The sequence below is a fragment of the Cebus imitator genome, unplaced genomic scaffold, assembly GCF_001604975.1.
Source record: "Cebus imitator isolate Cc_AM_T3 unplaced genomic scaffold, Cebus_imitator-1.0 Scaffold87, whole genome shotgun sequence".
Lineage (NCBI taxonomy): Eukaryota > Metazoa > Chordata > Mammalia > Primates > Cebidae > Cebus > Cebus imitator.
In genome coordinates, this window is record NW_016107402.1 from 6,075,604 (window position 1) to 6,091,504 (window position 15,901).

At 48.2% G+C, this 15,901-nt stretch overlaps 1 protein-coding gene across 1 annotated transcript in view; it reads left to right on the forward strand.

Annotated features, from left to right (window-relative positions):
* Window positions 1-13,036, forward strand: part of SESN2 (sestrin 2) — a 22,198-nt gene extending 9,162 nt beyond the window's left edge. Inside the window, exons 2-10 of the mRNA XM_017534745.2 lie at window positions 523-588; window positions 2,709-2,906; window positions 3,636-3,818; window positions 3,898-4,110; window positions 4,658-4,808; window positions 5,337-5,455; window positions 6,437-6,627; window positions 9,809-9,953; window positions 11,263-13,036. Coding sequence (XP_017390234.1) covers window positions 523-588; window positions 2,709-2,906; window positions 3,636-3,818; window positions 3,898-4,110; window positions 4,658-4,808; window positions 5,337-5,455; window positions 6,437-6,627; window positions 9,809-9,953; window positions 11,263-11,349 — 1,353 coding nt within the window. The 3' untranslated portion in view covers window positions 11,350-13,036. The remainder of the gene's footprint in view (window positions 1-522; window positions 589-2,708; window positions 2,907-3,635; window positions 3,819-3,897; window positions 4,111-4,657; window positions 4,809-5,336; window positions 5,456-6,436; window positions 6,628-9,808; window positions 9,954-11,262) is intronic.
* The last annotated feature ends 2,865 nt before the right edge of the window (window positions 13,037-15,901 follow it).

The following is a 15,901-nucleotide window of genomic DNA, read 5'->3' on the forward strand; positions in this document are numbered from 1 at the left end:
CGGTGAGCCGAGATCGCGCCATTGCACTCCAGCCTGGGTAACATGAGTGAAACTCCGTCTCAAAAAAAAAAAAAAAAAAGAAAGAAAGAAAGAAATGAACATGTAAGAGAGACTGAAGCTGGTGCTGAAGCATCTGGGGTACTTGGTTACCTGGCGTCAGGGTACAAACCATGGGGTGTTCTTGTATGAGTTCTCTGGGGCCACTAAGAAGGTGCCCTCCTGGAGATGCACAGCATGGTGGCTATATATTTCCTTCTCCAGGCCCATCCCACCCCACAATGCTGGGAATCTTGGGTCCCAGCCCAGTTCCTGAAGAGCGCAGCCTGGAGTGAGCCCACTTTCTTGCTTAACCCTTCCAAACATGCATATATCTGCCACCTGGCTCCACCATGCAAGGTGTGCTAGAAAGGTGGGTGTAACAGCTCACTGTAGCCCCTTGGATAGGAGGAAGAGGCTGGATAGGTAAGAATTCTCTTTATTCTCCATTCCACCATGGACTAACCTCCATGTGTTTCCTCCCAGGAGCAGAGGGAGAGCCGGGCTCGGCGAGGCCCTCGAGGGCCCAGCGCCTTCATCCCCGTGGAGGAGGTAAGCTTGGAAGGGGTTAGAGATCCTTGGTCCCTGGGAAGAAAGGACATGGCGTGTTGGTGGGCAGGTGTCTTTTTCTGTTCCTTAAATTGCAGCTTTGAAACTATTCCTCTCTGATTTCTGATTCATTTAATTCACAAAACGGCTCTGTGAAGCAGGCACTGTCATCCCCATTTTGCTGGGAAGAAACAGACTCAAAGAGATCAAGTGCTAGTAACAGCCAGGTAGTGGCCAAACTTTTTTGTCTTTTTTTTCATGGCCAAACTTTTGGTACCTTAGATCAGTGCCTGTTTTCCCTTAAGAAGATATAACAATTTATGTTTATCTTCTCATCCATGACTGTACATATAATACATGTTCTTTTCTGTTTCAAAAGTAATATATGTTTATTATTTTTAAAATTTCCATTGTTACAGAAAGCTCTGATCTCCTGTATCCTCCTGCACCTTGCAGAGATCATCACTGTTAACCATTTGCCACTGTTTACTGTGCTTTTTTCAAGCCAATACTTTCAGTACAGAACCACGGTCATAGTTTACAACCTGTTTTTTTATTTTGTTTTTCACTTAATACAAGAAAGACATCTTTCATTTACTGAGTCAGTTCATTCATTCATTTACTTAATGTATCTATTGAATGATTAATCTGTGTCAGGCGCTGTTCTGGTTGTTTGGGATATAGCGGTGAACAAGACATACAAAAATCTTTGCCATTATGTAGCTTACATTCTAGTGTGTTGGGATAGTGGAGATACCTTCAAAACATATGCAGACAAATGTAAATAAAACTAGTGTCCTCATTTTCTTTGGCCTTCAGTGAACAAGGGTAAATTTTTTGTTTCCTCTCCTCTTTGCTCTCCTGTTCTCCGAACGTGTAGCGCAAGTGGTTAAGGAGCTAACAAACATTTAACCTCCCTCTAAACCCTGTTCCTCTGCTCCTTTGTACATGTAAGGCGAGCAACCACTTGCTGATTATTTATGTCTGTGGCCCAGAATTCTAAGCTCAAGTATTGCTCTTGTGTTTTATTTTTTCATTTATAAATAATCACTTTTTTATAATAAAAGAAACAGACAGCCAGGCACGGTAGCTTACGCCTATAATCTCAGCACTTTGGGAGACCAAGGTAGGGGGATTGCTTAAGACCAGCCTGGACAACATAGTAGGACCCTGTCTCTATTAAAAAAAAAAAAAAAAAGAAAGAAATAGGCTTTGGAGTTCATCTGGATTTGAATCTGCTTCTGTCATTTATCAGATCTGTGACTTTGAGCCAGGAATAAAACTTCCTGTTTTCCTCATCTGGCAAAGTGAGAGAAATAATATTCACCTCACAGGCTTATTGACAAGATCCCATGAAATCATGCAGAGAAAACCCTAAACTCAGCGATGGCATGGAGACAGCACTCAGGAAAAGTGAACTATTTTGCAGTGTTAGAATAGACGTTCCATGAAGGGAAGGAGAAACTGTGCTTTTACTCTCTGTACCTGAGTTTTCCTACCTAAAAATGAAGAAACGGAACTTCAATTTTATAGTTGTTGTGCGAGTTTAGTTAAAATATGCATGTTTGAACAGTGCTCGGCACATAGCATTGTATGTGTAAATACTGGCTGTTATGATATGAGGTACCTAGCAAGTATTCACTGAATCACTTTTTAAAATAATCTGTTTCTTCTCATTCCTTCTTTTTGGACATGGTTGTGGTTTTTAGTTTCTTTCTTTTTTTTTTTTTTTTGAGACGAAGTCTCACTCTGTGGCCCAGGCTGAAGTGCAATGGCGTGATCTTGGCTCACTGCAACCTCTGCCTCCCGGGTTCAAGCCATTCTCTGCCTCAGCCTCAGGAGTAGCTTGGATTACAGGTGCCTGCCACCACACCCGGCTAATTTTTTGTATCTTTAGTAGAGATGGGGTTTCACTATATTGGCCAGGCTGGTCTCAAACTCCTGACCTTGTCTGTGATCCACCCGCCTCAGCCTCCCAAAGTGCTGGGATTACAGGCATGAGCCACCGCACTCGGCACGGTTTTTCGTTTCTTGCTATTAAAAACCCGCTAGAAGAATACATTGGTCTCTTTGATGAGTGGGGCAGGAGGGAAACCCATGTTCTCCTTCCCTTTGCTTGGCAGGTCCTTCGGGAGGGGACCGAGAGCCTTGAGCAGCACCTGGGGCTGGAGGCACTGATGTCCTCTGGGCGGGTAGACAACCTGGCAGTGGTGATGGGCCTGCACCCCGACTACTTTACCAGATTCTGGCGCCTGCACTACCTGCTGCTGCACACAGATGGTCCCTTGGCCAGCTCCTGGCGCCACTACATTGCCATCATGGTGAGCCTCTGTGGGCCTGACGCTTGGAGAGGTGGCCTTGTGGGGGGTTCTGTCCTTTGATCTCTTTTCTGGGAGCTTTGTGAGCTGATTCCATAGACAAGGAGGGAAGTCAGCATAGAGTAGGGAAAGCCCTGGTTTTTTGTTTGTTTGTTTGTTTGTTTTTTTTTTTTTTTTGAGACGGAGTTTCGCCCTTGTTACCCAGGCTGGAGTGCAATGGTGCGATCTCGGCTCACCGCAACCTCCGCCTCCTGGGTTCAGGCAATTCTCCTGCCTCAGCCTCCTGAGTAGCTGGGATTACAGGCACGCGCCACCATGCCCAGCTAATTTTTTGTATTTTTAGTAGAGACGGGGTTTCACCATGTTGACCAGGATGGTCTAGATCTCTTGACCTCGTGAGCCACCGCGCCCGGCTAGCCCTGGTTTTATCTAACTTATAGAGTTTTAGGTTTTTTCTTTTTCATTTTTCTTGGAAGGAAGGCTTCAGGAAAATTTTAGGTTTTGAAGAAAGGCATTGTTAGTGCCTTTGTTACGTACAGATTGGCAAACTGAGGGTGCCAAAAGGAGTTAGGTGACCTGCAAGCTGGTGGCAGAGCTGGGGTTACTTTCAACTTAGATTTCTGGCTTCTTGGGTAACACTGAACCCAACAACCTCTCCCCTGGTGGAGTACCCACCCTGAGCCAGGCACAAAGGGAACAGGGTGACTGAGGCTCTGTCCGCTACCTTCACAGGCTGCCGCCCGCCATCAGTGTTCTTACCTGGTAGGCTCCCACATGGCTGAGTTTCTGCAGACTGGAGGAGACCCTGAGTGGCTGCTGGGCCTCCACCGGGCCCCCGAGAAGCTACGCAAGCTCAGCGAGATCAACAAGTTGCTGGCACATCGGCCGTGGCTCATCACCAAGGAACACATCCAGGTGCAGGGGGCAGAGAGGCCTGGTGGGCAGCCCAGGGAAGGCACTGAGCAGCTCTGACCTTCCATCTTGTCCCTTCTAGGCCTTGCTGAAGACTGGCGAGCACACCTGGTCCCTGGCTGAGCTCATTCAGGCCCTGGTCCTGCTCACCCATTGCCACTCGCTTTCCTCCTTCGTGTTTGGCTGTGGCATCCTTCCTGAGGCAGATGCAGATGGCAGCCCTGCCCCCCAGGCACCGACACCCCCCAGTGAGCAGAGCAGCCCCCCCAGCAGGGACCCACTGAACAACTCTGGGGTAAGTCACAGGCCTGGGTCTTGAGGAGGGAGGAAGCAGGCATGACCTCCAGTCCTTGAGTAGAAGCCACTGCTTCCCTATCCCTGGTGCCTGCACTACCTGCTGCTGTGAGAGACCACATAAGTTATTTGACTTTGAAGCTCAGTTTCCTCTGTGAAATGGGGGGATAAAGACCCCTTACTCACAGTAGGCTGTGAGGGTTAAATGAAACACCATGTGACTGACACTGTGTATAAGCCATAGGCTTAAAGGCTGTTGGTTTTAGCACTTTAAAACTACAGTCTACCTCTTACTCTATAATGTAACCTTGTTTATTTTAATACAAAAATGCAGATACTTTAAAAATTCCTGCTTAGGGAAGATGTGTCTATTCTTCATAAACATCACTTTAGGAAGCACAGACCCCATGGGCTATGCGACACAGTGGCTGGCACAGAGGATGCCCTGGACCTTTGTGATCGTTAGGACAGCCTGGCCTGTGGGAAGGATGAGTGGAACTTCCCAGAGGCGGAAGGAGTAGTCAGTCACCACTAGTCCTCTACTCCAGGGCTTTGAGGCTGCCCGCGATGTGGAGGCTCTGATGGAACGCATGCGGCAGCTGCAGGAGAGCCTGCTGCGGGACGAGGGGGCGTCCCAGGAGGAGATGGAGAGCCGCTTTGAGCTGGAGAAGTCGGAAAGCCTGCTGGTGACCCCCTCAGGTACAGGATCACAGGCATCCAGGCTCAGGGGGTACTCCTTCTTAGGCCACCTTTGGTGGAGAGGAGCCGCCTCCTGCATTCCAGAGGCAGCCACTTCTTAACCTCCCTTCCAAGAGGTTCTGAGCACAGGCCTTGGGCTCAAACCTGGGTTTGAATCCTGGACTGCTAGCCTTTGTGGCTGTGCAATTACCAACGAGTCACTTCCTGTCTCAGGACTTCAGGATTCCTGTGTGGGATTAGTGGGGCAGCAGAAGCTAAGGTCTTAGCACAGCACCTGGTCCAGGGGAGCAGCTCCATAAATAACTGCCACTATTATTGTTACTAGTGGCCTGGCTTCATGAGTCCATGGGCCTGATTCACCCCCTCCGCAAGGCCTGCCTCCAGCTGAAGTCGTGCCCCACTCATTGTAGCAAGGGGCTTTTTTTGGCCCTCTATTCTGCCTTCCCCTCCCCTTTTGGTGATTAATCAGGAGTGGAGCCCTGCCTGCCCCATGCCTCAGCCTCACTGTGACCTCTTTCTGGTTCTCAGCTGATATCTTGGAGCCCTCTCCACACCCAGACATGCTGTGCTTTGTGGAAGACCCCACTTTCGGGTATGAGGACTTCACCCGGAGAGGGGCTCAGGCGCCCCCCACCTTCCGGGCCCAGGTAAGGCTCTCTCTACTAGTCTTAGCCATTGCTCCACATTTACAAGCAAGTGGCGGGTGGATAGTTTGAGTAGTTACAGAGTTAGGTACCCAGCTGGGCATGGTAGTTCACACCTATAATCCCAGCAATTTGGGAAGACAAGGTGGGAGGATTGCTTGAGCCCTGAAGCTTGAAACCAGCCTGGGCAACATGGCAAAACATTGTCTCTACAAAAACATTTTATTTGATTTTCTTTTTTTGAGACAGAGTCTTGATTTGTCACCCAGGCTGGAGTACAATGGCGTCATCTTGGCTCACTGCAACCTTCGCCTTCCGGGTTCAAGTGATTCTCCTGCCTCAGCTTCCTGAGTAGCTGGGATTACAGGCACCCGCCATCATGCCCACCTAATTTTTTTGTATTTTTGTAGAGATGGGGTTTCACCATTCAGCTAGGCTGGTCTTGAACTCCTGATCTCAGGTGATATGCCTGCCTCGGCCTTCCAAAGTGCTGGGATTACAGACATGAGCCACCGGGTCCGGCCTACAAAAACATTTTAAAAATTAGTTGGAAGGTGGTGCATACCTGTAGTCCCAGCTACTTGGATGGCTGAGGTAGGAGGATCACTTGAGCTGGGAGGTCAAGGCTGTAGTGAGCTGTGATCGCATTACTGCACTCCAGCCTAAGTGACAGAGCCAGACCCTGTCTCAAAAAAAAAAAAAAAGAGTAGGATACCTTCTTCCCTTAAGATTCCATGAGGGCAATGAGGTCCCTGTGAATCCTTAAGGGACCCATCTATGCCCTAAGCTCAGGAGTTGCTGATCATAAGGAGAAGGTCATCACTAAAGTGTTCCCTTCTGGACCTCTCAGGCCCAGAGCAAGCAGCACATTTGATACAAGAAGGGAGAATTACGGAGAGCCCAGGTCCAGAGGTACAGAGGATGGGGTCTCTCTGGCTGGTCTTGGGCTCCGAAGACTCACCAATCCCTTTCCATGTACCTAAGGATTATACCTGGGAAGACCATGGCTACTCACTGATCCAGCGGCTCTACCCTGAGGGTGGACAGCTGCTGGACGAGAAGTTCCAGGCAGCCTATAGCCTCACCTACAATACCATCGCCATGCACAGCGGTGTGGACACCTCCGTGCTCCGCAGGGCCATCTGGAACTATATCCACTGCGTCTTTGGCATCAGGCGAGTTCATGTTCTTTCACCTAGGAGGGTGTGTGCACTGCAAGTCTTCACTCTGGGCTCACAGTTGTTTCTGTTTTCTTTGTTTTTTCTTTTCCTTTCTTTGCCTGTACTGTTTTTCAAAGCAAATTTAACTCTTTGGTGATTTTAAAAGATGATAGAAGTACTCATTGTTTGAACCTTGTAAATAAACTCTTTAACTGCACTCCCAGACATAACTACAGCTTGATATATGTACATGTACATATACACACATTCACACATACATATATACACACCATCCTATATATATGTAGAGAGAGTTATGTATTTTCAATTCAAGTAGTAATTCTTTTCTCAAATAAGGACATATATATTGCATAATATTTCACCATACCCGGCCAAACAATTAATTTTTTATTTAAAATAAAAAATCTCTGCCAGAAGTGGCGGCTCATGCCTGTAACCCCAGCACTTTGGAAGACTGAAGCAGGTGGACTGCTGGAGTCCAGGAGTTCGAGACCAACCTGAGCTACATGGTGAAACCCCATCTGTACAAAAAATACAAAAATTAGCCAGTTGTAGGGCTGACACCGGTAGTTCCAGCTACTTGGGAAGCTGAGGCAGGAGGATCCCTTGAGCCTGGGAGGTAGAGGCTTCAGTGAGCCGAGATCCTACCACTGCACTCCAGCCTGGACAACAGAGGAAGACTATCTCAAAATAAATAAATAAAATTCAAAAACACAGTTAACAAAAAAGAAAATAAAGGCAGGTGCAGTGGCTCACACCCGCAATCCCAGCGCTTTAGGAGGCTGAAGCAGTAGGATTACATGAGGCCAGGAGTTTGTTGCCTCAGCCTGGGCAACATAATAAGACCTATTCGTACAAAAAATTTAAATTAGGCTGGGTACAGTGGCTCACACCTATAAGCGCTGCACTTTGGGAGGTGGAGGCAGGTGGATCACCTGAGGTCGAGAGTTTGAAACCAGCCTGACCAACGTGGAGAAACCCCATCTCTACTAAAAATACAAAATTAGCCTGGCACGGTGGTGCATGCCTGTAATCCCAGCTACTCGGGAAGCTGAGGCAGGAGAATCGCTTGAACCAGGGAGGTGGTTGCGGTGAGCTGAGATGGTGCCATTGTACTCCAGCCTGGGCAACAAAAGCAAAACTCCATCTCAAAAAAAAAATACATAAATAAAATAAATAAAATTAGCTGAGTTGGGGTGGCGCTTGCCTGTAGTCCCAGATATTCAAGAGGCTGAGACAGGAGGATCACTTGTGCCCAAGAGCTCAAGGCTATTGTGAGCCGTGATTGCACCAGTGCACTCCAGCCTGGGCAACACAGCAAGACCCTTCACTAAAAAAAAGAAAAGAAAAATTATGTGTTATACTATCTGTTCTTATAACTATCAGTTATCTCCCTCCTGTCTCTTTTTTATTTATTTATTTATTTTTGAGATAGAGCCTTGCTCTGTCACCCAGGCTTGAGTGCAATGGAGAGATCTCAGCTCACTGCAACTTCCAGCTCCCGGGCTCAGGTGATCTTTTGCCTCATCTTTCTTAGTAGCTGGAACTACAGGTGCACACCACCATGCCCAGTTAATTTTTGCATTTTTAGTAGAAATGGTGTTTCACCATGTTGGCCAGGCTGGCCTTGAACTGCCAACCTCAAGCGATCTGCTTTTCTCAGCCTCCCAAAGTGCTGGGATTACAGGTGTGAGCCACTATGCCCGACACCTTTCTTTCTCTATGCACGAGTAACAAAAGCATATGTAATTTACAAAAACAAGGTCTGTTGCCATTTCCCTACTCATTTCAGTTATTTTATTCATTTACTCAAACACGAGCATGTTTTAGTGAACATACGATTTTTTTCCCTGCTTTTCTCACTTAACAGTTCATACCAGGCACCAAAAAATTATCCCCCAATTTTAAAAAAGGTACATGTTCCTTGTAGAAAGTTTGTGTTTCTGTGTATTACTAGCTGTAAATCATATTTCACTGAGTGGGTTGACCTATACTTAATTAACCATTCTCTTACTCTAGTCATTAGTAGGTCTCCAACCCATGGCTGGCCAAGGGCAGGCTTCTTAGAATGTGGCTCAGGCTGGTTTCTGCCCAGCCCTCAGGCTTCTCCACTGTCCAACATGGTCCTTGCTCCTATTTCTTTGTCTTCCAAATCTGCCTTCCAGTTTTCAGCCAGTCATTCCTCCATCTACGCTGATCTGCGATTACATTGGCTGCCCTAACCCACTAGACTAGGGGTGACTCAGTGGCTTCTAGACTCATCACCAACTTGCTTTATGGCTTTGAAGAAGTTAATCATCTTCTCCAGGGCTTAGTTTGCCCATCTGTAGAATGAGTACAGCTCCTTTTTACCCTTATCCTCTTCCTTCTCCTTCAATGACCTCCTCCTCCACCTTCTGTGGCCTTTATGTAGAGTAGTGAAAATGGCCTCTGAGCTAGGCAAAGCTGGGTTTAAAACCCATTCCTGGCCAGGGACAGTGGCTCACACCTGTAATCCCAGCACTTTGGAAGGCTGAGGCGGGCAGATCTCCAGGTCAAGAGTTCAAGACCAGCCTGACCAATATGGTAAAACCCCGTCTCTGCTAAAAATACAAAAATTGGCTGGGAGTGGTAGCACACACCTGTAATCCCAGCTACTTAGGAGACTGAGGCAGGAGAATCGCTTGAACACAGAAGGCAGAGGTTGCAGTGAGCTGAGATCATGCCACTGCATTCCATCCTGGCAAGAGGGCAAGACACTGTCTCAAAAAAAACCCAAAAAACAAAAAACCATTCCTTGCTGTATTAACTAGGACAAATGACTTCCTTTCTCTGAATCTCAGTTTTCTCATCTATAAAGTGGGGTTGATGCATGTAGTAGATTGCATACACCATCTAGTCATATACACAATAGCATAGTTTTGAGGATTCCATGAGTACATGTCCACTTGGCACATAGTTGGTATTCAATACAGCATGCTCATTCTCTGCATTCCTTTAAGTCATCCCCTGCCAATGTGGCAGCCTGTAATACATGATGTCAGCTGTTTCTCCAAGAGGAACTAGGCTTGTTGTTGCTTCTACCTTCTGACTTTTCTCAGCACTCTCTGTTCTTCCCTCTATAGGGTGTGGTTGGGGGGAGGAGCTGCCTCTGGGAGGAGAGGGTGAGTAATGCTGCTGGGACCTTTCCATCCAGATATGATGACTATGATTATGGGGAGGTGAACCAGCTCCTGGAGCGGAACCTCAAGGTCTATATCAAGACAGTGGCCTGCTACCCAGAGAAGACCACCCGAAGAATGTACAACCTCTTCTGGAGGCACTTCCGCCACTCAGAGAAGGTATGACCGATATAGGCAGGGTAGGATGGAAGTAGACAAGCCCAGCCAGTGGAGAGGGCAAAGGGTTAGGACCCAGTGAGGGCCCCCAGACTGAGTCTGTCCTGCTAGGTGGGATACCTGGACCTATTGCTCTGGATTGAAGTCCTGTTCCACTGTGTGATTTCAGAGTCCATTTACTCACCTGTAAAATGGAAACGTGGGTGCCTGCTTCACATTAGTGGTAGCTTAATGGGCCTGGGTTCAAATCATAACACTATCTCTTAGTAGCAGTGTGACTTTGGACAAGTCACATCATCTCTCTTAGCTTTTTTTTTTTTTTTTTTTTTTTTTTTTTTTTTTTTAGTTTGTGTCTGTCTCTGGAGTGCAGTGGCGTGGTCTTGGTTCACTGCAACCTCCGCTTCCTGGGCTCAAGCGATTCTCCTGCCTTGGACTCCTGAGTAGCTGAGATTACAGATGCACATCACCATGCCTGGCTAATTTTTTGTGTTTTTAGTAGAGACGGGGTTTCACCACGCTGGGCAGGCTGGTTTCGAACTCCTGACCCTGTGATCCTTCCGCCTTGGCCTCCCAAAGTGCTGGGATTACAGGTGCGCCATCGTGCCTGGCCTTCTCTGAGCTTTTTATCCTTTTGTTTTTGTTTTTGTTTTGAGACAGGGTATTGCTGTGTTGCTCAGGCTGGAGTGGAGTGGCACAATTTCAACTCACTGGAGCCTCCACTTCCTGGGCTCAAGTGTTCTCCCACCTCTGTCCCCAGAGGGCCTGAGACATGCACCAACTAATATTTTAAATTTTTAGTTGAGATGAGGTCTCACTGTATTGTCCATCCTGGTCTCAACCTTCTGAGCTCAAATGATCTTCCTGCCTCAGCCTTCCAAAGTTTTTTGTTTTTGTGATAGGGTCACACTGTATTGCCCAGGCTGTATTTGAACTTCTGGACTCAAGTGATCCTCTTGCCTCAGCCTCCTGAGTAGCTTGGATTTTATCTTTATAATGCAAATAAATACTGCTATATTTCGAGATTGTTGGGAGGATAAAATGAGAAAATGTACGTAAACCTCTGATTCCCAGTAGATGCTTAGTTAGTTAGTGGTAGCTCTTGTGTCAGCCTCAGGGAATACAGAGCTCAGTCATGATAGGAATGAATGTGCTTGCCCTTGTGCTACACCGCTCAGAGCCTTAGCAGAGGCCAAGCCATCTCTGTAGGAAAGGAAATGGTGAGGTAAGTGGGTCAGGGATCTTGGCAGTCTGGGAGGGGTGTGGAGGGTGAGGAGTGACATCAGTTGCCAATATGCCCTCCTCTGTGCCCCAGGTCCACGTGAACTTGCTGCTCCTGGAGGCGCGCATGCAAGCTGCTCTGCTCTACGCCCTCCGTGCCATCACCCGCTACATGACCTGACTCCCTCCCGAGCAGGACCTGAGCCTGGAGCAGCTCCCCACAAGGACTTCTCTGTCTGGAGACAGCCCCAGACCCTTTTGTATCCCATGCCCACCATCCCCACTCTGGAGTGGGCTTGTGTGTGATGTGCAGTCCCCAAGCCACACCTTCCCTTTTCCTCACTGGAATGGACAGTTCATTGCACTGACTCTGGGATCTCATCCCTGCTCCTGGGAGCTGGAAGAGCACTAGGAGATCCCAAGGGACCACATCCTTCCTCCTTCCCCTGCCCCCAGAGGCAGAGGGCACAGGAAGGAAGATGGGCCAATCTTGGACTTATGTACCACAAGCGTGGTGGACTTCCTGAACTGGGAAGTCCCTGGCTGGCCCCCGAGGGAGAGGGGCAAATGCCTCCGGGACTGACACTCCAGGCAGCTTCTCTCCCCTGTCATTCCCAGATTTCATTACCTCCCACTTGCCATTCACCCATCAATGTGAAAGTCAGGGTCACAGCTGGTCTGTGTGTTCAGTTCCCCAAAAGCCTGTTCTGTGGGCGGCCTGAGGCTCTTCCCTGGTTGCCCGATTCCTAGTTCAGTTTTTTGACTTCCTTTGCCATTTTTTCCTTTTCTCCTTGTCTGATGGTGTGAGGCCTCAGGAGAGAGGCCAAGTACATAGAAAAGCAGATTAGAAAGTTTGAGCCTTTGCTGGTCACGTTGCCTTCTGAAGAGGGGGTGTATTAGATTATAAATCCTCTTTATTTTGGTCCTTTATGCTTGAGGTTCCAACCTGAAGCCATAGGCAGTGTGTGAGAGGAGGAGGAGAGGGAGAATTCTGTTCTCCCAGAGCTACACCTGCCTTGCAGAGGCCGGCATCCCCCTCCCCTGCCTCCAGTGGCTCTGCCACAGATGTTTGCCAAAAAGTTGAGCCTTTCTAGATGGCTTAGGTGGCAGCATGGCTCAGTAAGAGGGGCAGGAGGCACCAGGTTCTTGTTTGGGCCCTGCCCCCAGACCATGGCCAGGTGACCATGGCTGCATTGCCAAACCTCTGACTGCCACAGCTGTAGACTGAGAGGGTGGGTCTGAGTCCCCACAATGTCCAAAGCTGCCTCCAGGATTCTCAGGCCAACCTGCCAACAGCAAATTGATTTTCTTGCAAGATCTTGAAGGCCTCCAGGGACCCCACTTCTGCAGCCAGTCTCTCCTGGGTGGCTTCTGGGGGCTCCCACCCCTATCCCAGTATCTCAGCTGTTCCCTCTCCTGGAGTTTAAGTGGATTGCTTGGAGGCAGAAGCATCCAAGGACGGATCCCCAGGCACTTTCTGTAGCAAATGACTGTGAATTATGACTTTTCTAACCCTTCTAGCAGTCTGTGCCTCCTCTCTGACCAGTTTGGAGAGCACTGAAGAAAGGCAAGGGCCATGCTGCTGCTGGGCAGGGCAGGAGAGGAGCCTGGCCATGGGCCACATTTCATACCCGTGCAGGCACGGAGAAGCAATCGGCACCCCCTTCAGGCCTGACAGCCCTCCCTGCAAGAAGGTGTGCAGGAGAGAAGGGACCCCGGCATGGGGGTTTGGGTTCTAGAGGGGATGTGATGACTGTAAATGTTCACTGGGTGGGTAGGGAGTGGTATCCAGTGTTCAAGTGCAGAAATCTTTGGCTTTGCTACCAGTTCCGTATGATGAGAAATAAACATTCACTGAGGTTTTGTTTTGTACTCCTTGTTTATGGGCTGTTTTTTCAGTTTCCTGAAGGTCATAGTTCGCCTTGTAGCACAGGGAGAGAGCTGTGATTGCATCATGGACCTGACCTGACAGCCCCTGCCCTGCCGCAAATTTGTGCCCAGTGATTGCAGGTTGGGACTGTTGGCACTGAAAGTCTACTTCTGTCCCTTGGACATCCAGTCCTGTCCCCCTTCAGTGGCTGGCCTGGCACTGTGGAGTAATAATGATAATGTTGTTTTTCTGACTAAGCCTGGCCATGGGCTGGGTACTTGGATACCATTCCTCTGAATCTGCAGCAATCCTGAAAGGGAATTGAGACAGGTGAAGTGACAGTGTGGAGGCCACATAACTAATCAGTGGGGGGCCAGGGTTCCCACCCACTCTATGTGACCCTGAGGCCTTGGCATTTTACCTTGCTGTTTTTCTCACTAGCAGACTTCCCCTGTGACAGAGACGCTGTTTGAATCTGGAAGGACCCCCTTGTGTCTCCAACCCCACCACATTATTACCTGCTTCTCATCCTTCCCCCTCTAGCACCAAGGAGACAAAACCAGGAATAAAGAGTTAGATGCAACCTCCAAGCTCTGCCAATGCTGTTTATGGCTGTGTGACCTTGGTCAAACTTCTTAACTTCTCTGGGCCCCAGGAACTAGTTAGCTTATCAGGAAAACCACATCATGATTAAGAGTTAGGACCTATCATGTGGACTTCCTACTTCCTCTAAACACTGTCATAAAAAGAAAACTAGGTCTCACAGGGAACCTCCCCTGGTGGACTCCATGTGCCCCTTTCCCTTGAGGCACCTGCTCATTTTTGCTGGATCCCTATACACATACCTTCCTCTAGAGTCATTTGAGAGGGTGTGAGAGAAACTGAATCACACTTGGAGTACAAAACTTGGATTCTCAGCCAGGCGCGGTGGCTCAAGCCTGTAATCCCAGCACTGTGGGAGGCCGAGGCGGGTGGATCACGAGGTCAAGAGATCGAGACCATCCTGATCAACATGGTGAAACCCCGTCTCTACTAAAAATACAAAAAATTAGCTGGGCATGGTGGTGCATGCCTGTAATCCCAGCTACTCAGGAGGCTGAGGCAGGAGAATTGCCTGAACCCCGGAGGCGGAGGTTGCGGTGAGCCGAGATCGCGCCATTGCACTCCAGCCTGGGTAACATGAGTGAAACTCCGTCTCAAAAAAAAACAAAACAAAAAAAACTTGGATTCTCACCCTGATTGAGCCACTCAGTGTATCACTGGGGAGATTAATTTCACTGTGCCTCAAGTTTCCTCAGCCATAGAAAGGAGGATAAAAGTTTTCCATTTCTTTTCCAGGTGGCATGCCTTAGGTGTGTGTTTATTTGAGATGGAGTCTCGCTCTATCGCCCAGGCTGGAGTGCAGTGGCACCATCTGGGTTTACACTGCAACCTCAGCCTCCCAGGTTCTAGCAGTCTCCCACCTCAGCCTCCCTAGTAGCTGGGATTACAGGCCTGCAACACCATGCCTGGCTAATTTTGGTATTTTTAGTAAAGAAAGGGTTTCACCATGTTGGCTAGGCTGGTCTCCAACTCCTGACCTCAAGTGATCCACCTGTCTCAGCCTCCCAAAGTGCTGGGATTATAGTTGTGAGTCACTGTGCCTGGCCTAGGTGGCTTGCTTTGAGTGTGACTGTTGCCAAATATTTTCAAATTTAATCTCCCAATCTTCACAACAACCCCGTGAGGAAAGGGTGTGTTCCCATTCTATAGATGCGGAAATGGACCTCAAATAAGAATCTAGGGAACACCAACGTAACAGACCCAGATTCAAATTCCAGCTTTGACATTTGATGTCTGTCTGATCATGAGCAAGTTGCTTCAATACTCCTCAATTTCCTTATCTATGGGATAGAATTAATACCTAAGGTTACAGGAGGGTTATGAGGATTAAATAGTGCATGAAAACCACCTAGGACAGTTCACCTAGCATTCATGAGCTGTTCAGGATTCAGAAGTTTGCCCAAGGTCATGCAACTGAGGTAGAATTTGAATCCTTGTCCTTCTGATTCCAGAGTTCTTTGTATTGTTTTCGTTTTTTTTGTTTTGTTTCGTTTCTGAGATGGAGCTGGAGTGCACTGGCATGATCTCAGCTCACTGCAGCCTCCCCATTTCAAGTGATTCTCGTGCCTCAGCCTCCGAAGTCGTTGGGAATACAGGCATCCACCACCATGCCAGGCTAATTTTGTATTTTTAGTAGAGATGGAGTTTTGCCATGTTACCAAGGGTAGTCTTGAACTGGGCTCCAGCAATCTGCCCACCTCAGCCTCCCAAAGTGCTGGGATTACAGGCATGAGCCACCATGCCCTGCCCTGTATGCATTATTTTTGTCTCCAAAGTGCTTAAATCCTCAATATGCATTTTTTTTTAAAAATCATGTTTATTAGGCTGGGCATGGTGGCTGACACCTGTAATCCCAGCACTTTGGAAGGCTGTGGCAGGCAGATTATTTGAGGTCAGGAATTTGAAACCAGCCTGGCCAACATGGTGAAACCCCGTCTCCACTCAAAATACAAAAATTAGTCAGGTGTGGTGGTGGGCCCCTGTAATCCCAGTTACTCAAGAGGCTAAGACAGGAGTATTGGAGAATTGCTTGAGCCCAGGAGGCAGAAGTTACAGTGAGCAGAGATCACGCCATTGCACTCCAGCCTGAGTGACAGAGTGAGACTCTGTCTCAAAAAAATAATAATTTAAAAATATTTTTAATCGGCTGGGCGCGGTGGCTCACGCCTGTAATCCCAGCACTTTGGGAGGCCGAGGTGGGTAGATCACGAGGTCGAGAGATCGAGACCATCCTGGTCAACATGGTGAAACCCCGTCTCTA